This window comes from Equus caballus, chromosome X (genome assembly GCF_041296265.1).
Source record: "Equus caballus isolate H_3958 breed thoroughbred chromosome X, TB-T2T, whole genome shotgun sequence".
In the NCBI taxonomy this organism is placed as follows: domain Eukaryota; kingdom Metazoa; phylum Chordata; class Mammalia; order Perissodactyla; family Equidae; genus Equus; species Equus caballus.
Window position 1 is genome coordinate 25361291 of NC_091715.1, and position 24689 is coordinate 25385979.

Here is a 24689-nt window from a genome sequence, read left to right on the forward strand (position 1 = left end):
GCCTATACTGTCAAAATTAATTACTACTGATGAGGATTTGGTTCTTTTTTTGTTGTTTTTAAGAAAGCTTTAGAATAGAACAGTTGTATTTTGACTTAAAAGGAATATAAAACTCTCCCTTTTTAAATTTGAAGGTAAAAAAAAGAACATTTCCCAGTAGTACACCTAAAAACTAACTGTAAAGAGCAAAACAGAAGTTATAACCAAGGGTCAGATATTTCTAACTGAACAAGAAGCGAACAGAAACCAACTAATTGTTAGTTTTAAAAAAGGCAGGGGTGACGATGGAGATAGGTTGTTTAAATATTAAAAAAAATAAATATCTGAGGGAAAAGTGCTGCATATGACAAATATCTTGATACTGGATGTATTTTGATTTATGTGTCCGCACAAGGAAATCCAGAGAACACTTAACTGCAAATAGACAGGAGGAAACAAAAATAAGTTATATTCTCTCTGATGGCAAATGATGAACTTATCTAAAACAAAGTTTTTTTTTTTTCACCTGCAAAAGTTTTGAGGCAAAATCTAAAGATGGATTGGGAAGGGTATATTCCATATTTAAGTTTGTTTCCACATGGTTTGCTATAAAGACTGCCTTGGACAATTTTATTTTCGATGCTCCACATTGCTATTCTGGGTCATCCCCTAGTCAGTGAAATCATTTTATGCCCCTGGTGCAGCCAAGCAAATACTGGTGGTGTCTTTACTGGATGTAGAAGGAGCAAAACACATTTTTCAATATTAGACAAATCTGCCTGCAGAAGTTCCAAACCTTGGGAAGATATGATGAAGGAAATGACACCAATACTCCACACAGTCTCTAGAGTGAGCCTTGAAAAACACCATCGTGTTCTGGGTCTTGAGCCAAGCAATATTATAGGGTCTGTATAGAACCATCAAATTACCCGAGTTATTGAGGTGACAGTGGAATCTGTGGTGCCTACCTGATATTAAGCCAGAGTATTTCCCTTGGGAAGTCAGCTGACATCGGTCTTCAAAAGGGTAAAGTAAGAAGTTAGAATGCTTTTGTACCTAAGTAAAAACTGGCATTGCTCAACAAAAGGTAGGATACAAAATTATATAAATGATATCTTCTGTATTTTATTAGGGAATTTTAAAAAATTGGAAGAAGATATTACCAATATGTTCATAGCAGTTGTCTGGGTGGTTATGGGTGATTTGAAAAGATTTTTCTTTATCCTTTTCTATGTTTTCCACAATGAACAATTATTACTTTTGTTGTGAGAGGAAGAACTTTGTAAATATTAATTTTCTAAAATATTGCTTAGACTTCTAGTTTCCACTGAGAGATGTAGAGAGCTGCAAAGAAGCAGCTCCCCATGCTTACCAGAAAAAAAGCTGGGCAGATAAATTAGCAACTTTTCGTCAACCTATCAGAGAAAGAGGTCACAGGACAAACAGCCACCCTGATATCTGGAGAGAGAGAGAGTCTGAGTGTTTGGATACCTGGGGCAGAAGCCACCAGCTGCTATAGAAACTGGTAGGGAGAGTAAATTCAGGCCAGGTGATGGCCTGAGTGTGAAGTTCCTAGGGGCCGCAGTCGTAGCAGGGTTCCCAATCTTTGGCAGGCTTTCTCTGAAAGGAACTGCCCCAGGCTCTCACGGGGAGGATGGTGAGAATCTGGAGAAAGCTCCTCCACCCTTGGTGGTGCTGACTGGGGAAAGGTCACAGCAGCCAGCTACTGTGAACCTGCCCAAACCTTTCTCCCTTAAGGAAGGAAAGGCTTAATCTGCAGAGGGAAGGACATCACTTGAGGGTGCCGGTGAAGCACCATGGTAGTTGGGGGAAAGGAATACCCCAGAGATCTGGACCCCCTCATTTCACCTAGGTGAACAAAGAGGGAAAAAAAGGCCTTAATCTGCAGGGCAAAAGGCCTCAGGGTCACAGACTAACGTTGGTGGATACCCACTGTAGCCAGGGGAATGGAATGGAAGGTCAAAGAAGTTTTACCCCTAGAGGAGGGGCAGAAACAATTGTAAAGACCATGCCCCCAAGATCCAGGCCAACCGTGTGTTAATCAGAACAGTGGAGAATGCCCCTGCCCCACACTAACAGGCCTCCAGTAATAAAACCAGGTTACCAGGGGAATTTGAAGGCTCTGGTGCCCATAGTGACAACATACTTCAACGATGATAACCATAGCAACAAGAAACTTCAAACACAGCCCATGTCCCACCCAGTTAAGATAAATCACAACATTAAATGTCTATTTACCTCATTATCTACAAGATGCCTGGCTTTCACCCAAAAAAGACAAGGCATGCCTAAGGGAAGAAAAATCACAGTCTAAAGAGACAAAGCAATCATCAGAACCAGACTCAGATATGTTTCAGATGTTGGCACTATCACACAGGACATTTAAAATAACCATAATCAATACATTAAAAGCTCTCATGGAAAAGGAAGACAATATGGCAGATCAAATAGGTAGTTTCAGCAGAGAGGAAACCCAGAAGAATGAATCAAATGGAAATGCTAGAAATCAAAAATACAGTAACAAAAATGAAGAATGAATTAAATAGGCTTATCTGTAGATGTGATACAGACGAGGAAAGAATCCGTGAACCTGAAGATAGGGCAGTACAAATTACACAAACTGAAAAGGAAAAAAAGTGAACAAAATTCTTCAGGTTTTTTTTTTGTTTTTGAGGAAGATTAGCCCTGAGCTAACTACTGCTAATCCTCCTCTCTTTTTGCTGAGGAAGACTGGCCCTGAGCTAGCATCCATGCTCATCTTCCTCTACTTTATATGTGGGACGCCTACCACAGCATGGCTTGCCAAGCGGTACCACGTCTGCACCCGGGATCCAGACCAGTGAACCCCGGGCCGCTGAAGCGGAATGTGCACACTTAACCACTGCACCACCAGGCTGGCCCCAAAATTCTTCAGTTTTAATACACATGTAAGAGTTTTCCAGCATTAGTTCGAGCTCTAGACAACAGTCACTTGTCAGATTAAGTAACTTTGGTGCAATTATACTGATCAAGTATAAAGAACTATGAATTGAAGAGTTTACTCACAGATGTAAGCTCATAGGCGACCAAGCTGGTACCAATTATTTAATGGGCTGGTGACAATCCAGTTGTTTAAATGATACATTTTTAAAATGTTTGTTTTAGATTAAGAGTTTTAGGAAATAAAAAAGGTCCAGAATACAAAACAAGTACATTTTCTCCCACTGCCCAAAGGCATTTTGTCTTTGCAGAAAGGTTCTTTTTAAACAAAATACAACGTTGAAGATGAAATTCAGGTCCCCTTTGATGACCCCTCCCCTACACTACAGCCATTAAGATAACTTTGATGTGTAACTTTCCAAGCTGTTATTTTTTTAATTCCATTATTTTTTAAATCATTCTTAATTTTATTTTGAATACTACAACTGTACTTCAAAAAGCAAAGAGGTCCAAAACTTGCTCTTCCAAAATTTAGCATTAGAATGTCATTCACAGCCATGATGTCAGTTACCAGTTATATACAAAGCTATCTAAATTAATAACTCCAACCCAGGCCCACCTACCTCTCTTCTGGACTCTAGACACATTGTCTACTTGGCAGTACTTCTTGGATGTCACAAATCACCTCAAACTCAGATGTCCACAATCAATTGCTGCTCCAAATGTGGTCTTTCTTCAGCGTTCCCTATCTCACTAGAAAGTCTCATCAACTGCCCATTGCTCAGAAATCTAGGCAAGATCCTTGACATGTTTTTTCTCTTTGCAACCCCTCCCCATGTTTTCTATCCTCAAACTGTAAGGATTTTTACCTCCTAAATATTTCTCAAATCTCTCTCCTTCTCAACATCTCCAACCTCTCATCATCATGGTCCAAACAACATAATCTCTCACCTGGATTTCACCAACTGTCATATATTTGTATCCTTGGGGTCCCCATCCAACTCATTCGCATCAGCCAGAGACCTTTTCAAGTCTTCTCCCCATTCCCTCCAGCCACAGTCACACTGTCATTTTAATTCCTTGTACGGACAAGTTCCCTCCTGCTAAAGTGCGTGACACATGATCTCCTCTCTTTTCTGTGTTAACATTTATTCATATTTAATATCTCAATTCCATTTGCTGTTCCCTGGCTATACTTTAGAGACAGCATGGGTGTTGCTTACCAAAGGTATCCTCTGCAGCTAGCATGGTATCTGGCACATAGATGACGGCAAATAAATATATTGAATGAAGGAATGAATCAATAAATCAGTCAAGAGCATATCTTTAAATAACTACTTGAGATTTTTCTTAGGCAAGGAGAATCCAACCATTTCTTAAGTGCATTAGAATTAAAGAACATTTGTGTGAAATTTTGACAGCAGTAATAAACAGCTTTTTCTGTTTTTACAAATATAACTGAGGTTAAAAAAATATACCAAGTAAAAAAATAACTTCACACCAAATTGGCCAATTATGGGTGAAATTGGCCATTCATACTTCGACAATACTCAGAGACACCCTTATAAACTACGCCTCTTTAATGAATAATAATGCATTTTACAGTTTTAGGTTTTCACTTTAGCATTTCAGAACAGTTCACAAATACACCAATTAATCTCTGCAATGGTATTGTACTCCTATATTACAGGCCGATTCAAGGAAGTAAATCACACAACAGATTTCAAAAGCATAGGGAAAATTCTTGGATGCCTAAGAAAAAGCTCTCTACTTCCTGCACTTTGTTTATATATGTTTTTACAGTCTTATATAGATCTTTAATATAGAATTAAAATAAAAATAGAGATTATTTCAGCTATTTTATTTAAATACTATGCACATTTATTACTTAATTCCTTTATTTTGGGGACAAATTTTTTATGTGGTAAAATATACATAACGTGAAATTTACCATTTTAACCATTTTTAAGTGTACAATTCAGTGGCATTAAGCACATGTTGTACAACCATCACGACTAGCCATTTCCAGAACATTTTCCTCATCCCAAACAGAAACTCTGTATCCATTAAACTATAACTCTCCTTCCCTCTTCATCCCATTGCTAGGCAACCACTAATCTAATCTCTGTCTCTATGAATTTGACTATTGTAGGTACCTCATATGAGTGGAATCATACAATATGTGTCCTTTTGTGTCTGGCTCACTTCACTTAACATAATGTTTTCAGGGTTCATCTATATTATAGGATGTATCAAAATTTCATTCCTTTTTAAGGCTGAATAATATTCCATTTTATGTATATACCACATTTTTTTAAATCCATTCAGCAGTTGGTGGATAATTGGGCTGTTTCTACCTTTTGGATATTGTGAATAATGCTGTTATGAACTTAGCGTACAAGTATCTATTTGAGCCAGTGCTTTTAATTCTTGTGGGTATAGACGTAGAAGTGAAATTGCTGGATCATATGCTAATTCTATGTTTAACTTTTTGAGGAACTCCCAAACTGGTTTTCACCGTGGCCACACCATTTCACATTCCCACTAGCAAGGTATAAGGGCTGCAATTTCTCCACATCCTCATCAATGCTTTTTATTTTCCATTTTTTTGACAATAGCCATCCTACTGGGTGTGAAGTGGTATCTCATTGTGGTTTTGATTTGCATTTCCTTAATGACTAGATGTTGAACATCTTTTTAAGGGCTTAATTTCTTTTTTTTTTTTTATTGAGTTATTGATAGGTTACAATCTTGTGAAATTTCAATTGTACATTAATGTTTGTCAGTCATGTTGTAGGTGCACCACTTCACCCTTTGTGCCCACCCCCCACCCTACCTTTCCCCTGGTATCCACTAAACTGTTCTTAGTCCATAATTTTAAATTCCTCATATGAGTGGAGTCATACACAGATTATCTTTCTCTCGCTGGCTTATTTCACTTAACATAATTCTCTCAAGGTCCATCCATGTTATTGCAAATGGAATGATTTTGTTCTGTTTTACAGCTGAGTAGTATTCCATTGTATATATGTACCACATCTTCTTTATCCATTCGTCTGTTGCTGGACACTTAGGTTGCTTCCACGTCTTGGCTATTGTAAACAGTGCTGCAATAAACATTGGGGTGCATAGAACTTTTGGGATTGCTGACTTCAAGATCTTTGGATAAATACCCAGTAGTGGGATGGCTGGATCGTATGGTAATTCTATTTTTAATTTTTTGAGGAATCTCCATACTGTTTTCCATAGTGGCTGCACCAGTTTGCATTCCCACCAGCAGTGTATGAGGGTTCCTTTTTCTCCGCAACCTCTCCAACATTTGTTACTATTAGTTTTAGACATTTTTGTCATTCTAACGGGTGTAAGGTGATATCTTAGTGTAGTTTTGATTTGCATTTCCCTGATGATCAGCGATGATGAGCATCTTTTCATGTGCCTATTGGCCATCAGTATATCTTCTTTGGAGAAATGTCTGTTCATGTCTCCAGTTTAAGGGCTTAATTTCTTTTTGAAGGTTGTTTCCATTCTACTCGAAGCATTAAACATTTTGAATAATCAGTTTTACTTCTTTGCAAAAATATGCCAAGTTAAAATATGCTAGAGTAGTTAATAGCAACTGCCTGGTTCCCTGGCTCATCTCAGGCCCCAGGTCCTATTTTTTCCATGTCTATTTCCTCCACTAGGAGGACAGGGACTGTTTCTGGCAGGGGGTATGCCAGTATTGCTCATTACCATATCTCTGGTGCCTAATATAATATCTGGCACAGTAGTCCCCAATAAATATAGTTTGGTTAATCAATTTAACAAATGTATTAATTAACACATTTGCCTTTGGCAGAGCAGAAACAAGTTTAATATTGAGAGGTCTAAGGGTCTCCCTTCTTATCCCAACGCGATGGCATCCCATCCAATGACTCTAAGAACCATATATATGTCAATGACTCCAAAAGTTATAGCCCTTGGCCTGACCTTTCCCTTGAACTTCAGATTCATATTTCCAGCTGCACACTTGGATACCCAATAGGTACCTCAAACTTAACGTGTCTAAACCCAGTCAGCTCCAGAATTTCTATGCAGAGGAGTGGCTATCTAGTTGGCAGGCTCATTCTTTTGCTTACATTATATGTTTGCCTGTTGTTGCTGGGGGTAAAGAGTGGCCAGTGGGCATTTCTGGAGCCCAAAAGCTCTCCAAGTCACTCCTTGGTGTTGTCAATGGTGTCTAAGACGGATCTCTTGTTTTTCCCCACCAAACTTGTTCATCTTCAGGTACCTGTTCCAGCCAAAAGCCCAGGAGCCCTCTGCACTGCCTTCTTTCCCTTACTCCTGACCTCTAGGGCATCGGCAAGACCTGCTGATTGTTTCCAAGATATATCCCCCAACCGCTTCTTAAGATCTCCTCTGCTGGATCGAATCTACCACCAATGTCTCCCACACACCTACCTGGTCTCTCTGCTTCCTCTCTGGCTCTTCCTATTTCCTCACCCCATCCCATGTGTTCCGCCAAGTATTTTCACATAGCAGTCATTTATGTCCTGCCAATCTAGTCTGATCTCATACCGTACAATAACAAAGCACCAGCATAAACAAAACAAAAACAAAACACCTCCATCAAACTTCACTGGAGACACTGAGAAAGGTCAGTGTTTGTATTTCAAAAGGTTTCCTCTTTGGGGTTGCAAAAAAAGTATATTCAGGGTTCAGCTGCAAGAGTCTTTTTGTTTACAAACCAGACCTACTTTGCTAATTGGCAACAATATTGAGAGTGAGGTTTGGCAATGTGTACTTTATATTGTGAACATTAAAACAAACAAACAAAACATTGCCAAAATGTTTTTGTTGTCGTTATTTATGACTGTGTGATTTGAACTGTTGTTTTTGTTGTCGTTATTTATGACTGTGTGATTTGAACTGTTGTAGAAGACAATCAGAGAAGTCCCAGGCAGTTAGGCACTTTTTTTTTTTTTTGAGGAAGATTAGCCCTGAGCTAACATCCGCTGTCAATCCTCCTCTTTTTTTTTTTTTTAAAGATTTTATTTTTTTTTTCCTTTTTCTCCCCAAAGCCCCCCGATACATAGTTGCATATTCTTAGTTGTGGGTCCTTCTAGTTGTGGCATGTGGGACGCTGCCTCAGCGTGGTTTGACGAGCAGTGCCATGTCCGCGCCCAGGATTCGAACTGACGAAACACTGGGCCGCCTGCAGCGGAGCGCGCAAACTGAACCACTCGGCCATGGGGCCAGCCCCCATCAATCCTCCTCTTTTTGCTGAGGAAGGCTGGCCCTGAGCTAACATCTGTGCCCATCTTCCTCTACTTTATATGTGGAATGCCATGAATGACTTGCCAAGTGGTGCCATGTCTGCACCAGGGATCCGAACCGGCGAACCCCGGCCACTGAAGCAGAATGTGCGAACTTAACCGCTGTGCCACCGCCGGCCCCAAGGCAGTTAAGTATTTAAAGGATTGTCTTCTTTCTTGGAAAAGGACCCATGAAACTTGGAAATTGGAAAAATATATTTACTGTAATACTCAAGTATCAAGAATTGCCCAGTTAGGGTTTCAATGAAACTAGTTTTCAAATTTTAAAAAACTAGATTAAATTATAGCTTTATAATGTGTATGATACACTTAAGAGTGGCTTACGCGTTCTGATTGGCTTATAAGCAGAACTGATGCTATTGTGTTCGGGATCACTCCCCTTATTGCCCAGAGTAACAAAGTTCAAAGAGGAATACAATTATGTAAGGGCATACATATTATTTTATAACGTCTATAGAATTTACATCTTGAGATGTTTATGCCTAAATTTAATCTCCTATCATCAGTTTACTATTTCATCTCTACCTTACTTTGGTGTACTATATCCACAATTAAATTTCCCACAGATTTCCTTATGTATATTATTAATGTATAAAACAGTAATAATCCATTCACCACAGCCACCACTATTAATAATCTTTGCAATTGTTCTACCCTGTCTTTATTTTTGTTTTGTAACACATATAGTATATTTAGGCAAGGACAAGCGAAAAAGAAAGGTAAATCGACAAACTTGATAAAGTCACGCACGAAACTCTGAATTAGGTCACCATCTTTCAGAAGTATACCCGACAATCCTAAGTACTCTTTTCTTCACTCTGCTGTTTATAAAACTTGGTGATAAAGGTGTTTGTTCACTACAGAACTAGACCTTATTTGGATAAAAATATTGCTGGTCTGGGATTCATGCTTCCCCAAGCAATATTGATTTGCTGGGGGATTTTCTTTTCCCCTGTTATTCAGTGTTTTTAATTTAAAATATTTTATGCTCATGTTTTTTTCCCAATGTTTTATGGAATTAATTCTATATTTTTCAGGCCACAGCACGTACTGTAAAGGTACGGCCCAAACTGTCAGATGATATTAGTCAGTATTCCTCTGCTCATCCCAGATCCTTCAGAGGTGGCTATTTTTATACACTCTATTAGAAATCAGGAGTTTTAAGTTTTAATTTTTAAAAAAATGTTCCACCTCTGAGCCCTCTGATATACCCTGAGTTATAGTCACAGTTACAGCCAGATAACTTCAGGAAAAATGACTTTGTAGTTTGAACATGTTTTCTCCATCCTTCCATATTAATTTTTTTCCAGTTCAAAGTCAAAACAAGATTAGTATGCTTTCAATCTACCAGCCAATGTAGAAAGATCAAACTTCTACCTCAACATTGAGCTGCTTCCTTTCAGCTTATACATCTTCTTCTCAAGCAATACATTCAATGACTTGGAATATAAGTGGCAATTTTTTGTTTTTTGGTGAGGAAGATTGGCCCTGAGCTAACATCTGTTGCCAATCTTCCTCTTTTTGCTCAAGAAAGATCATCGCTGAGCTAACATCTGTGCGAATCTTCCTCTTATTTTGTATGGGGGACGCCACCATAGCAATGAGTGGTGTGCATGTCCATGCCCAGGATCCGAACCCACAAACCTCAGGCCACTGAAGCTGAGTGGGTGAACTTAACCACTGTGCCACCGGGCCAGCCCCATAATTGGCAATTTTGTTGACGATGAACGAGGCTGAGCAGAGTAAGGATGACTTTTGCTACTCTGTAGTGATTACAGTAAAAAGAAATGGCTTGGCAGCTGAATATATGAAATACGACTTAGATAAATAACTCTAAGTTCCTTGATAATAAAGTCTATTTAAAAAGATACAATGAGACGATTTTTCCCTCTACCAAAAAAAAAAAAAAATCCAAAATTATATTTGAAAAAAAAAACAGGCTATCTCTTTATCAACATCAGACATTCGTGCAATGAATCTGTTTTCTATATGCTTGACAATGACATCTAATATTTACCAGAGAACGGCAAGAACTGGTTGAGGTTAATTAAATGCCAAACTTGAGGTCTTTTCTTCCCAACTAGTTGCCACTTCGCTTCTACCACCTACCTCATCCCAACTTCTTTCAAAATCTTTTAATACTGAACGACTTCAGCTCCTGAAGGCAGCCTGTGCTTTTTGCTAGAAACAGGATTTGAAGGCATTTTCCTAAGATATCCTCACAACAGTTTTGGCACCAGGAACTGCTAAAGGAGGATATTCACTTAAAAGTACTTTCTCTACAACAGCAACTTTCAAAGATTTTCAGTTTACAGGCTGGTTTAACCAGGCAACCAATCCCAGCAAGCATTTATTTCTCTCTGCTCTCAACTAACTGAAATACAGAGAATGAATGAACTGATGGTCGAAACTGCTTCCAAAATATAATAATATAATCACAGTTGATTAAATCACATTCCAGTGGGATTACCTGGCATAAAAACAGTATATGGAAACCTCTAACGTGTTATTATCTATTCCTTTATAAGAATATCTATTAGGATCAAAGCTCAGATCTCAAAAATGGGCTTAATCCTCAAAATCAAAACAAATTATCAAGTATTTATTCCCAATTTCTTACGTGTGAGATAATAAAGTGCTAAGGATGACGCAAAGACGCACAAAGCACAAGTGTTGATAAGGAGTTTACAGCTTAACTGGGGAGACATGGGATCTGACAAGGACAGAAACATTTCAAGAGTCAAACAGTAAAGATGACTTAAGACTTCAAGGCAGTTACAGAGGTCCTTGCTATCTCTAAGATCCATTCTAAGGTAACTTTTAAAAAAATTAAACGTCATTCATGTAGTTTTCAATATAGAAAGCTTTCACTGTTATATTCCTCACTAGTCTTCACCCTGGCCTTTTCTTAGCCCTGTGATTTCCTGTAACTGGGGACAACAGGGTAAGAGAAAATATATGGCCCCACTCATCCTGCTTTTTCTTTCTTTTCTCTCATTGCAAAGGGAATTTTTAAATTAAAGTAAACACAAACTGTGTAAGTTTAACGGGTTGAATTTCAAATTGGACTCACAGAAATCACAGATTCTTATCTAGTACCAATCTTTACTAATGACTCAAAGGCTTATAGGGCAGCCAGGCACAGACAAAACATTCTCTCCCTGGAGGAACCTGAAATAATGAGACACATCTCCCCAAAATATCCCTGTTCTTTCACATCTTGATATGTTTTGGTTTCGTATTAACAGAAAAAATTTTTAAAAATTTATGCAGAAACACTGACGTTGAAAGGAAGCCAGGCCCGTCTCCAAAGGCCTCCATTTTGTAATCTGTTAATGACAAAAATAGGAAAATGCTCATGTGACTATGCCTTATTTTCCATCCAGTCATGACTCATAAATCCATAAATTCCAGGTCTGTTTACAATAATAAAGTAGCCAGACCAAGCATATCCTGCTAAAAACATTTTATAGAAAGGGACTTTCAGGTATCTTTCTGTTAGTTAAATGCCGTTAGCAAGATTAACAAGGAGCTCCTGGAGCTCATGAGCATGTTTATAAGGCGGTCTGTTGATTTGAGTTCATTCATTCTCCTCACATCCCCCAGGGAATGAATTACAGGCCTGCTCTTCCTTCTCCTGCTCCTCTTCCTTCTCCCTCTCCTCCCTGCCCCTTCCCTCCTCTCTCTCTCTATGTATATGTAAGATGTTCACAATTTTTCTTTTAATTTTAGCTATAAAGATATTTATAGGGGCCAGCTTGGTGGCGTAGTGGTTAAGTTCGCGCACTCCACTTCGGTGGCCCGGGGTTTGCCAGTTCGGATCCTGAGCTTGGACCTACACACCACTCATCAAGCCATGCTGTGGCAGCACTCCACATAGAAGAGATAGAAGCACTTACAACTAGGATATACAACTATGTATGGGGCTTTGGGGAGGAAAAAAAAAGAGGAAGATTGGCAACAGATGTTAGCTTAGGGCCAATCTTCCTCATCAAAAAAAAAAAAAGAAACCCCCGATATTTGTATCTTGAACATTTGCTATGCCTATGCTTGGCCCCTCCTGCTCCATCTAGGGTTCATTCTTCTCTATTTTATATTTTTTTGGTAGAAAAGTTCCTGTAGCACTGATATAAGTAAGAGTGAGGAAAAATAATTAAACTGGCCTTATATTTTATAAAGAACTTATATTTATAGGTTAGTACAGGATGATTATATATTCAGATAGAGATTTTTCTTAATTTTCAAGAAATACAAGTTATTCTTTATCCTTGAAAACATATTAATTGCCCAAATTGGCTTGGTGATTTTAAGTCATTACAAGAGAAAGTATAAGAAATACATTTTTGCCACCATGTAGTTATAATAAAAAAACAATAGAGATACTATTCTGCAATACGATGAGATTTTCTACATGCAATCCATGAGGTAACCCGATGCTCAATGCCTCAGGAAGTCATGACTTATGGCCACATGCATTTGCCTTGTAAGGCCAGAACCGTAGGCCTGGGATTTATGGGAAAGATGAGACGTTGTCAGGAGGAGGGGATGGTGTCAAATTCAAGGACTTGCTCTACTGTTGAAAAGGCTTCTGAAGAGAGCTTTTCTAGTCCACTTGAGTTCATCATGTCCTACCCTTCAAAAAGACAGAATTGGGAGCATGAGGAGAAACACATTCTGTGGCATCTCTTAGGTTACCTCTCTTGGCCATGCACTCATCTTGGCAAAGGCCTGATGGAAGTGGCAGGATGTGACTCAGAAATCCTCTGCATTCTCAGCTTCCACGGAGGCAGGAAAGTGCTTACATCAGGGCTGCCCAGGTTTTTGTTTCATTTTATTTTTTGTTGCCCTTTATTGCCAAAAGCAGCAAAGAGAATCTTAGGTCTCTGCAAGAGCAGAGTGGCAAAAGTTGATTGGGTAGGTAAGCCAAGGAAAAGACACCAGCAATGTAGGGGAGGACTAACAGGGTAGTCTTGGTGATGTCCAAGATGGCAGCCCCACAGTGGCCACACTTGGTTATACTAAGGGCTGAGTTTTCAACCAACAATACTAGGAACCTGAAACAGCTGGGAGCAATAGGTGAGATGTTTATTATTATTATTTTAAATCTCAATTCTCTACCCCTTTATTACATATTTTTTTCTCTCAAATCTCAAGAGCCCCACATCCAAATGTGTCCCCACCTGCATCCTTGCGTGCGCTGGCTAAGCTGGCCTCTGCTCTCAGGGGGCAGGCAGCTGACTCTCACCTGACTTTATCCCACCCAGGTGGGGAGCTCCAAGCAATTCTGATCCACTGGAGCATGCATGTGGGGGGTGAGGGTGGGGAGTGTGGGGGTTCTAGAGGGTGAGGTGGGGCAAAGCCAATTGAGGTCATAGGGCTGGCGGAAAAGGTGCAGAGCTGGGTCATTACTAGTGTGACTTGGGTAAGCCACCAACATCTGTGAGTCTCAGCTATTTCTTCTTTATTGGATAATAACTGGTGGTGTCATCCTCATAAATGCGAAGATATAGCTAGTCTATCACTTAGCACTTATTAGGCTCACATTAAACTTTGCGTTTTGTCCTGTCTAGGAGATTATATGGACTGTAACTCTGAGACACTCTCTTTATAGAAAGCTTAAGACCAAGAAAAAGTGGCCAAACCAAAAGGAAACAAAACAACAACAAAAACCTGCTTCTAAAACAACAAAGAAGCAAGTTAAAAATTACTCTTTGCGCTACCTGACATGCAGTGGCTTTGGGGACTGAGATGGATGTGGATAAGCTGAGAAAGAAAAACACAAAAAGCAATTGAAAGTTTCAAGAGGAGCCAGGAAGCTTCTCCGTTTCATCCACCCAGGAGTTAATGCTATCACAGAAGACGTGATCATTCGCTGAATGCTGACAACGGGCTAAGCCCCGTATAGGACCTGTTCTTAGGAGCTTGCCAGACTGCTGAGAGCAGAGATTTTTTTTTTTCTCTCTTGGACAAGGATTTTAAAATTTTGCAATGTGACAGCACTGATTTATACAATGCACTCAGTTTATTTTTTTAAAAGAAATTATATGTGTATATGTGTGCACGCACATTAACATTCTTCCAGAAAGAAGTAGCTAATTCCTTCTCTCTACCCTGCCCTCCCCCACCCCATCCCCCGGAATGAGGGAGGCGAAGACTGAATGGGATTTGGAGTTTTCCCGCTGAGAAAGGGACATTTTCTGCAACCAGGTCAGTGTTCAAAGGACTAATGCTCTAAGGAAATTATCCAAAGGGGAGAGGCAGTTCAGGGTTATTAAGTTATTTTCAAATGTTGTCTGGGCTGCTGCTGACCTTTGTAAAGGCAACAGGATGCTGCTTCCCAGGGGGACAGGATAAGAAGCAATTAGAGAAGCCTAGGAGAGCCTCAGGAATGTTTGGGAATTCACACATACCCCAAACTACGTGGGAACTCCAAAAATGAAAATAAACTAATTTGATCAAGGACATATTTGTGTCCTAGAAAATAGTCTAAACATGTAGCTAATACTGGATATATCTGTATGAGTGTTTTCCTAAAAACCCAACACTCAGTATCTAGCAGATGTCAATTAGACTTCAATTCAATTTCAGAAAAGAGAAGGAAAGCTAACTAATATTCCCTATGTGCCAGAAAGTAGAATGGGTGTGAGGTTAAGTAAATTGTTCAGATAATAGAGTCAGAATATGATAAAGCTGAGTGTCAAATGCAGATGCATTTGTTGCCACAGGCCATGTTATTTTCTACTACATGATTATGGAAGAAAGTACATGTTTAAGAAAGTGAGAAAAAGAAAATGAAGGAATAGCTGAAATAATTTACTCCTCTTCTTTTGGGGAAACAGACCTAACTATATTTTATGTATACTCTCACATTCCCAAAAGTGCCACGAACAGGGCAGGGGGCACCCAGGCTATACCTGTGTAATATAGTTTTTGGCTCATACACAGTACTATATTTTAGCTGCTGCATATATGTGTATATGTTGCCACCTTTAAGCATTATATATAATATACAGACTGTTACAAAAATTTTTTGTAAAACAAAAACCTATCAGGGGCCGGCCTGGTGGTGTAGTGGTTAAGTTCACGCCTGCCGCTTTGGCAGCCTGGTGTTTGTGGGTTTGGATCCTGGGCATGGACCTATACACCGCTCATCAAGCCATGCTATGGTGGCGTCCCACATATAAAGTTGAGGAAGATGGGCACAGAAGTTAGCTCAGGGCCAATCTTCCTCACCAAAAAAACCCCAAACAATAACAACCACAAACTTATCAATGCCATTCTCTTAAGATTCAGTAGCTACTAGCTCCCAGCCTCAAAAGTAGATCCTGTGCACAAATGCTTAATGAAACACAGTGGTTGATCACTTTAAAGCTCTACCGATCACTGGAGAACCAGAAGCAGCATCACGAGTGGCATTTAAGAAAGACTAAAAGACCTTAGTTCTATCGAAACAAAGGACGCCAGAACTCAGAGTGACCTCAGGCATCATCTAGTTGTACTCCTTATTGTTGATGGGGAAACTCAGTCCCAGATGGGCTGAGTTACACGCCAAATCATACTGTTGGATACAGAGAGAACAGAGTCTAGACCTCAGGATTTGGTGTGTACCATTCGGACATGCATGCTAAGGATTGTCTCCTAGGTACCAACTATAGGAGGCACGAGAAACTGAATAAAAGACCCAGTGCACTTTCTAATATTAAAGTTGATGTCCAGAGAATACGAGAGACACATTCGGGTGGTCGATCTAAATTGACACACAGACACTGGAAGATTTTTTGAAGGCAAAAGGAGTCAGGAAATGGTAAAACATGTGGAATTACTGGTATGTGTTCATTCATTCACATAACTACTGAGCACGTGCTATGTGTGAGGCACCACGCTAGACAAAGAGATACAGCACCTGTCCTCACGGAGTCTGTTATTTCAGTCAAGGCTGTATGTCCCAGCTTGTGAAACCATAAAGAAGGTTGTGAGATTTTTTAAATGAACCTATGAGACACAGAAAATACCAACATCTACATCCACCCACAAGGTCTACAAAAACCAATGTCCAGAATGAGCTCTCTGCATAACACTATGGCGTCTCATTCACTCTCTTTCAGTTAGCATCTTAAACTGAGTTGTTTTCATGATTATATCATCAGTGCATTACTGACTATTCCCTCACTGTGGTTCCAGAGCTTAATGAGACTCAGCTAATGTGACCTTTGGAACCATCAACGGTGGAGGAGAAAGCACAGCAGAGAAGACAGACCTCTGGGTTATCTTTGTGTACTAAAAGCCTTTGGAAAACTCAGAGCACCAGGCTTTTGGCACGGATTTCACAAATTTAATTACCCAGAGATATTCACCAGTATCCTCAAAGACTGACAGCTCAAATTAGACAGCTGATTCTCTCTTACGGCCACTTCCTATTATCAATGGAGCTAAAGAGTTAAGTAAAAGGTTTAATATTATTTGTCCTTTCTATCCTGGTAAGATTGATGGTGCAATAAGAATCCTCAAGGGCGATATGAAGATTCATTTTCACTCCTCTGGAAAACTGTCACAAACAATTTCTGTTTCAAAGTCAACATTCGTAAAATCAGAGAATGTCAGAACTGGAAATGACCTGTGATATCATGTGATTCAGCCCCCTTAGATGACAGATGGAGAAACTGAGGCCGCCCAGAGAATATAAGTGATTTTCCCTTGGTCGAATAGTCAGTTAACAGCAAAGCTGACACTAGACTTCACGTCTTCTGATGCCTGGTCTGTTTACTATTTCTGCTGTTTCATAGTCTGGTCAGCTGCGAAAAGGTCTATTTTGAAGGAAAATACACATGTAAAAGATCTTACCAGAAACAGCACAAAATTATATACTAAATAAGGTGTTCATATTCTAGGCAAACCTCTGCCAATCTCAACCAATGTTCAAATTGAATGTCAGAAGACTGGTATCATTCCTAGAACAGTGAGGGATCAGGAATGAGACATTGGGGGATGTTTTCTAAGTTGAAGATCATAATCCAGTGTTCTTTCTAATAAGAGCCAGCTTATTCTCAGAAGATGCATCCACTGCAAACCAGCCAACACAGATATTTAGCACGTTGACTGCTGTTAAAGCTGAGACATAGCTACCCACTTCTTCCTCTCCATATAAATACGGGTACTGAAATAGCAGTCCATAACTCAAAGGAACAAATAAAGTAACCAAAGCTTGACTCAGAGCAACTCCTGGCACAAATCCTAGGGAGCCGGACCAAGAACAAGGGCAAGATATGCTTTAAATATGGGGGGATTTGGAATACGAAAAATTGCCCAGAAAGTAGTAATAGAGGCAATATGATGTGGAGGGAGGTGGTGTCAAAACTCAGATGCTACTGGAGTTAGGGAGCACAGGATCTTAAAATCAGAGCAAGATTCCTCAGTCTCATTGAGTAAAGACCAACAGGACACAAGAAGACACAAACATCAAAAGGGAAGTCTAGGCAGATGGCCACAATTCCATACAGAGAGTCAAATACTGGCACTAGTAGAGCCACAGGAATTGCAGCCATAAGAAGACAGGAGGGTCAGAACTCCAACCAGCAATTTTGGCAGCGGACACAGCAACAGTAATAAGAAGTGTTGACTGAAGTGACTGTTGGCTTCGGCCAGGAAGGTTTTATGTTGCGTTTTGCTAAGCAGGAACCACCAGAGAGCTGTGAGCAACTCAGATGCAATAGGTGGCTGGAGAAGCATGCTGGTGTTCAGAAAAGCAGCAGCAAACCAGCCTTCGGCTAGAACGAATATACGTGGAACAGGTTAGGACCCCAATTGGTTTTCTCCATTTCTGCACCAATCGGAGACAGCGAATAGCATTTACTTTCTTCATGAGTGAGTGGAGACTAGAGACAAAACTGACAAATTTAATAACCAATATTTGGGCCATTCCCGTCACGACATCCCTAGGAAGATGTCACAGAGCTGGAAAAGATCCAAGGGAAAGCAACTAAGATGATCAAGGAGAATTCTTATCTTTCATTCAAGGACAGACTAGAAACCTAAAAAGGATTAGAATTTCTCAGACCGGGAAGATGAAAATGAAAAGGGGTCAGTGAGGGGATGTGAGATTAAAGTTGACTCTGGGTAAATATAACTGTATTCAGGAAATTCCATAGCACTTAATTGGGGCCATCCCTTGAGGTTAAAGGATGTAGATTTAAGAGAAACTGAAATATACCTTTATTTATTTACATAGAAATCAGTAAATTCATAGAACTTATTATTCCTAAGATAAGGTTGAAGTGGAGAATGGGAAAAGTTGAAGGAACCATTGGCTGTTCTAAATGCCAATTGATTTACAATGCATTATTAAGAAATGGTCATGGTGCATCCTAATTTTTCAGATGAAAATTACTAGGTTAACTGACAAAACAGCCATTGGTGCCTGCATCTGGGACAGAGTTCTGGGCTAGCTGCCCTGTTGGTCTGACCCAATGTGCTATTTCTTATGCTCTTATTATGTCATCTATTCAGGAACATACTGCACACAAGTTTGGGATTCCTAAATTCTTTTGACACTACAGAACACAGAAGAATGATTTTCTAACTCATTAAGAAAGCAAGAGAGTCCCAGCTCTTGGCTCTGTTTGGTTTACCCATATGGGAGTATGCAACATAAAAAGGTGAAAGAAATCCTAACAGAATGCAGCAGCTGGTTAAAGGCCATTATATTGAAATTTTCATGAGTTTGACAGTAGGCCAAAAAACTACAAAATGGCAGAGAGTGGAAAAGGCAGTTGTAACAGGTTGAACATCGTTGGTGATTATTTTTTCAGTGGCAATGAAAACTGTAATCAAATAACCTGAAAGAGATGCTGGCAGGAATAAGAGAGCCCCAAGGGAGAGGGAATATGAAAACTGTAACAATGATGTATGCTATGGACTAATAAACTAGACAAACATGTAGTTTGAAGTATCAAAGTCAAGGTTCTTAGCATCATATGAAAAGCTGGTGTCAGGATGCAGGCATAAACACCGTCTGATTTGCAATCTGGAGCAGAAGATGTTGACTTACAACCTCAAGGATGAGCACACAACCCTACCGCTAGCTAGGAACTGTGCTATTGGTGAAGAAACCTCTCGTTTTTTAGATGATCAGTTTATCCCAGCATTGAAAAGCAAACACTATACAGCATGAAAAAAAAAAGAATCCAGAAAAGATACATAGTTTTGCAGCTGGAAACGTGTGGTAAAAGCTCTTGAATGGAAGTCAAGACAAACAAGATAAGAAAAAGGAAAAATGGGGACTGGCTGAAGTAATGTCATTGTAAACTTATTTTTATTGTTATTTTTGGCCCACTAAGGCATTTCAAATTATGAATGGTATTTGCCAGTACATGAGGTCCACTGAGCCTTGTACATCAAAGCAATTTGTTGAAAATAGAATATTTTAGACAATAGTAACATGTAATAACAAATCACAAATGACATTAATAATCTGTTTTTTGACAATGTATATTTTCTGCACATGTGTTCTTCCTCTATTACAGCTTAACATTTTAGAGGTACGTTGGAGAAATTGTACAATCTCTAATTTCAGATAGATTATAATTGTAGAGAGAATTGATCTCCATTGAGTTTCAGAGATATCTTTGAGAAATTATGTAATTTCTCACTTTAAGGAACTGATCACTTCAGAGGCTCTTAAGGTCTCCATTTTCACCTTTCTACTAATTTTTCTTGTCTATTGTTCTATGTCTCTTACCATTAAACCAGGAAAAATAATAGTCTTAAATTAAACGCCAAGATTTGAGCTCTTTAAATAGGTACCTAGAGAAATTGGAGTGGGTTGACAGGGCATATCTGAAGCTAATTATACAGTGGAAAAACACAATTCCTATAGTTTTTTTTAAACTAAAAAGTTATATCATGTTAATTCAAATAATTTAAAAAATAAAGATAAACTTCTTGAAAAAAAGCTGAGATGTTAAGTTTTTGAATTTGGACAAGACTATGGAATGAGGCACACTCATTGATTCTCGGAGCTACAAAGGACCTTAGATATCATCTAGTCCAACTCCTTATTTTATAAATGAGAAACCAAGGTTTGTCTAGTTTAAGTGACTTGCCCAAGGCCACACAGCCAACTAAGGACCCAGCCAGGACTGGAACTCAAGTTTTCTTCTTCCTAGGGCTGTGCCCTTACCAATACTGCCACCCTGATCTTCAAGCCGGCGAAGGAGCACTGGACAAAACAGGAGGACAAATAGATAGTCGCTGCTCTCTGATTCCACCGAGGAGCAGCAAGAGACTCATTTACAAGGAGGAATTCCAGATTTTTGGAATTTGTCTCTTTTTTATTTTGTGGTCTGATTTCATTTTCACTGCCCCACAGCACTGTACTGGGACCTCTTACAGTAGGTGTAAAATCAGGGAGAAGATAAATATTTAGAGAAAGGACAGTAGGACTCGAGGGAGACTCTAGGAGTCCCCTGAGACACTTAACGAGCCCCAAACAGGTAATCATTTAGAGAATAATGGCTTGAACGTGTCTTGGATTCTCAGGTGGTCCTAAAGCCTTAGCCACAAAAGGAGAGCCTTTATTTTAGCTCATAAAGGAATTGGATAAAGTGAAAACTTTATAAATGGGTTAAAGAAGGAGCAGGTCTCAAACACCTTAGTCAGAAATAAAAATTTGTGATGACGAAGACATTGATGCAGAAGATGACTGGGAAGTTTGAGTAAAATAGTTCCATAAAATATACAGTGGATGTAAAGCAATACAGTGCATGTCTGAACCAATATATTATTAAATAAAACAGGTGATTTTATTTATTTGTTTGGTTATTTATTTTTGAGGAAGATTAGCCCTGAGCTAACATCTGCTGCCAATCTTCCTCTTTTTTTTGCTGAGGAAGACTAGCCCTAAGCTAACAGCCGTGCTCATCTTCCTCTTCTTTATATGTGGGACACCTGCCACAGCATGGCTTGACAAGGGGTGCACAAGTCCGCACCTGGGATCTGAACCGGTGAACCCCGGGCAGCCAAAGTGGAATGTGGAAACTTAACCACTGTGCCACAGGCTGGCCCCTGGGTGATTTTAAATAGGTATTTAAAATATGTAATTTAGAGTGACTAAATTAATAATTCTATAAAACAAAAATAAGAAAATTTAAAAAGAAGAAAATTCAAAAGCAGGATCAAAACATACTGAAGGAGAATTTTTAAAGTTAAGAGATACCTTGTCTGGAAAATTTAATAAGACAAACCTTTCCTAAAGGACATGTCTCTCCTTGAAGAGCCAAAAGAGTCCCCTCACCTCCATTCTTCTGAGTTAACAAAATTGAGGCATGAAATCCAATTTCTGGAGAACTGTAGTAATGAAGATCTAAGACTGCGGTTATTGCTTTAGAACCGAGTTAGAAAGAATTGATGGGCAGTGGAAGAATAAAAACAGACTCGATAAAAGACGGCAGGCTGCAAAAATGGAAAAACATCTAATAATTTTAGTCAGACTCATGGCAGAAGCAAGTTCAAGGACTTTAGTCGGTATTGAAGACTTTTTCATGAACCCGATTAATTTAAATTGTTGTTGAGGTAGCCGATGCGAAGTTAAATTTAAGTTGGACTCGATTGCACAATCGATGAGAAACTGTTAAGGTATCATAATAAGTCAATATCTTCTCTCCTCTCTCTTCCACGTCAACCCAATGTATCATAATTTGTATTTCATGCAGCATCCTGCAGAAGGTGCTTCTAAGCACGTGTATTCCTTTGACAGACACAAATGGCCCCAGAAAACAGTCTCATTTTGTTGTTGTTATGTGAAAAATGCTGAGTGCTGTGCATCGAGAATGAACACCTCAGCTCCACAAATCCGGGGCAGCTGCTGCCTGCCTTTTGGTTACATGAAGTATTTATTCACCTAAAACAGTTTGTGTACATATAGCTGCAGAAATCTTTCATCTCTGTCTAAAGAAGAAATGTGGGAAACCCCTCCATCACTGAAACTGTTCTTGTAAATATTCACTCTCGCTATCCATAATATTATCTGCAGCTTTTTATTCTATTGTGAAAAATCCACACCACCTCCATTCACAAAACACAATCTATATGCTGCATTCGATGGATTTTTCCTAAAGGCAGCTCCTTATTGCATCAGCAAATTTTCAGGGGTAATTTTAGCGTGAGTTGACTATCCAGGCTTCCTCAGGGAAGAAAGAACGCAGTATCGTAGGGGAGGCTAACATTGCATTTTAAAAATAAATTCGTTTGTCAGGGCCGGCCTGGTGCCATAGTGGTTAGATTTGCACACTCCGCTTCAGCGGCCTGGGGTTTGCAGGTTCAGCTCCTGGGTGCGGACCTACACACCGCTCATCAAGCCATGCTGTGATGGCATCCCATATACAACATAGAGGAAGATTGGCATGGATGTTAGCTCAGGGACAATCTTCCTCAAGCAAAAAGAGGAAAATTGGCAACACATGTTGGCTCAGGGCCAATCTTCCTCACCAAAAATAAATAAATAAATAGATAGATAGATAGATAAATTCATGTGTGAAAATACAGATTCACCACAATAAATGCTCCTTTAAGAATGTGAGGCTTCCAACTTACTTGATATAGTAGGGCACTTTGTTCGGTGAGATGGCTCTCTCCCAGGGACCCTGGACAGAAGCTGAAAAAGGGGGAAACAAAAAAAGGCAAGGAGGTCAAGTTCACTGCAAACAGGAAAGACAACATTAATCTCCAGAATTACAATTTTACACTGATATTGGTCTGTTTGCTCAGTTGCCCATGAAGACAGGACGGATTAACCTGCTGTTCTGAAGTTTCTGTCCTAAGCCAAGTGAAATCGAACTCATTCAGGCACAAAGATAAATGCAAAGGAAAAAAAACCCCGTTCCACTGCTAACCCTATAGAACAGATAAGAAACGGAACGAGCAGCCTGACGGGTTTTCTCTGATGCGTCTCCATCGGGTGCTTTTCTTAGAATACTTCCTGTTGCTGCTTCTCAGTATCTTTTACCATTTGATTGACTGGGTTTTATTAGTCCAGCAGCTGAAACATCCCTCTGTGACATATTTACATTCTAAGTTATTGAAGCTACAGAACTACACTTATCACTCTGCTATGCTTGTTTTTCTCTTTACTTGATTTAAACAGAATCCAATTTCATTTACCGAATATATGTTTAATTGGGGCCTCAAAATGTCAGCTGACCAGCATGATCTTATTAGAAAAGAACCAAAAGTGAGAGAATGACACCTCATAGCAGAGTGTAATGAAACTTTTGTGATGAGTGATGAATCCTATAGGAGAAATTAAATTTCACATCCTGGGAATTCGTTTTATAACGACTTTATTGTGGGTCAGTCAAATCAATCATCTTTAAACTGCGTTTTAAATGCTTAAGTTGTACAGTTTTTTTCTTTCCCAAAGCTGAACTCTAAAAATACCTTTTTTATACATTGTTTAATCTGACGGGTTTTTTTCTTTCTTTGAGACAGAATAATCATGTTAAGAGACACCATAACATTTCCTCAACAATAAAATCTTCCTTCCTCCTGATAGTTTTAGGAAACTGGAGTTTTAAGAGACATAGAATATGATCAGGGATATAAATATAAGGAGCATTCTTACTAACATCTAGCAATTTTATGTGTATGTCCATATTTTTCCTGAATTTCCACCCTGCTTACAATTTGAAGCACAGCTGATGCTGACCATTATTTCCTCATGTGAAAAGCTCCCTTCTAAATTAGTCTCATAGAAAATTCACCGCACAGTGTATTGAGATGTAAGAAAACGTCAAAGCTAATATAGCCTTGACTACGCTGTATAATACGAAAGAACAGCTTCTAATAAAAGTTAACTTCACCCACTGCCAGACAATTCAAGCGCAATGAAACTCCAGACTCTTTGTTTTATATGGAGGAATAGAGAGATCGAATCACCCAGCCTTCAGCCAGACATGCTGCTTTGTACGTCGGCGACACGTCATTTAAAAGATATCGGATACAGATTTGTATTTAGCTGCTAATTATGCCTTTTCATTTTGGCAGACAGCTTTTTAATATGGGGAAAAAAGACATTTATCTGCTATTTTGAAGTAGTCCCTTGCCTTCAATGTCTCTCTGTCCTTCTTTTTCTAATCCTCTCCCCCTCTGCTTTTCTCATTCTCTGCTCAACTCTTGTGTCCATTTTTCTTCTCTAGCACACAGCTCTCTTGCCCAGATTAGTTCGTAGAGGAAAGATCTGATGTGAGAACTTAGGCTGGACTCCCTGACCTGCCTGGGCAGAGTCTGATGTTATGGAAACTTGTCACCCAAGCCCTCTCTAGCAGGAAACATGGTGAAGAGCCAGAAATCAGCTCCTGGCTGCTCACTGCACCCTTTTCTTAAAATCACAGCATTATAATGGGGACGGCTGTTAACTAGACTTATGGTGGTGATCATTTTGCAATATATACAAATATTGAACCA

At 39.3% G+C, this 24689-nt stretch overlaps 1 protein-coding gene across 12 annotated transcripts in view; it reads right to left on the reverse strand.

Moving 5' to 3' along the window:
* The window catches only part of DMD (dystrophin), a 2262230-nt gene that overhangs the window by 166557 nt on the left and 2070984 nt on the right, over positions 1–24689 (reverse strand). For all 12 annotated transcript variants that reach the window (XM_023633802.2, XM_070257261.1, XM_070257256.1 and 9 more), the window contains one exon: positions 22821–22881. In XM_023633802.2, the coding sequence (XP_023489570.2) occupies positions 22821–22881 (61 nt within the window). The remainder of the gene's footprint in view (positions 1–22820; positions 22882–24689) is intronic.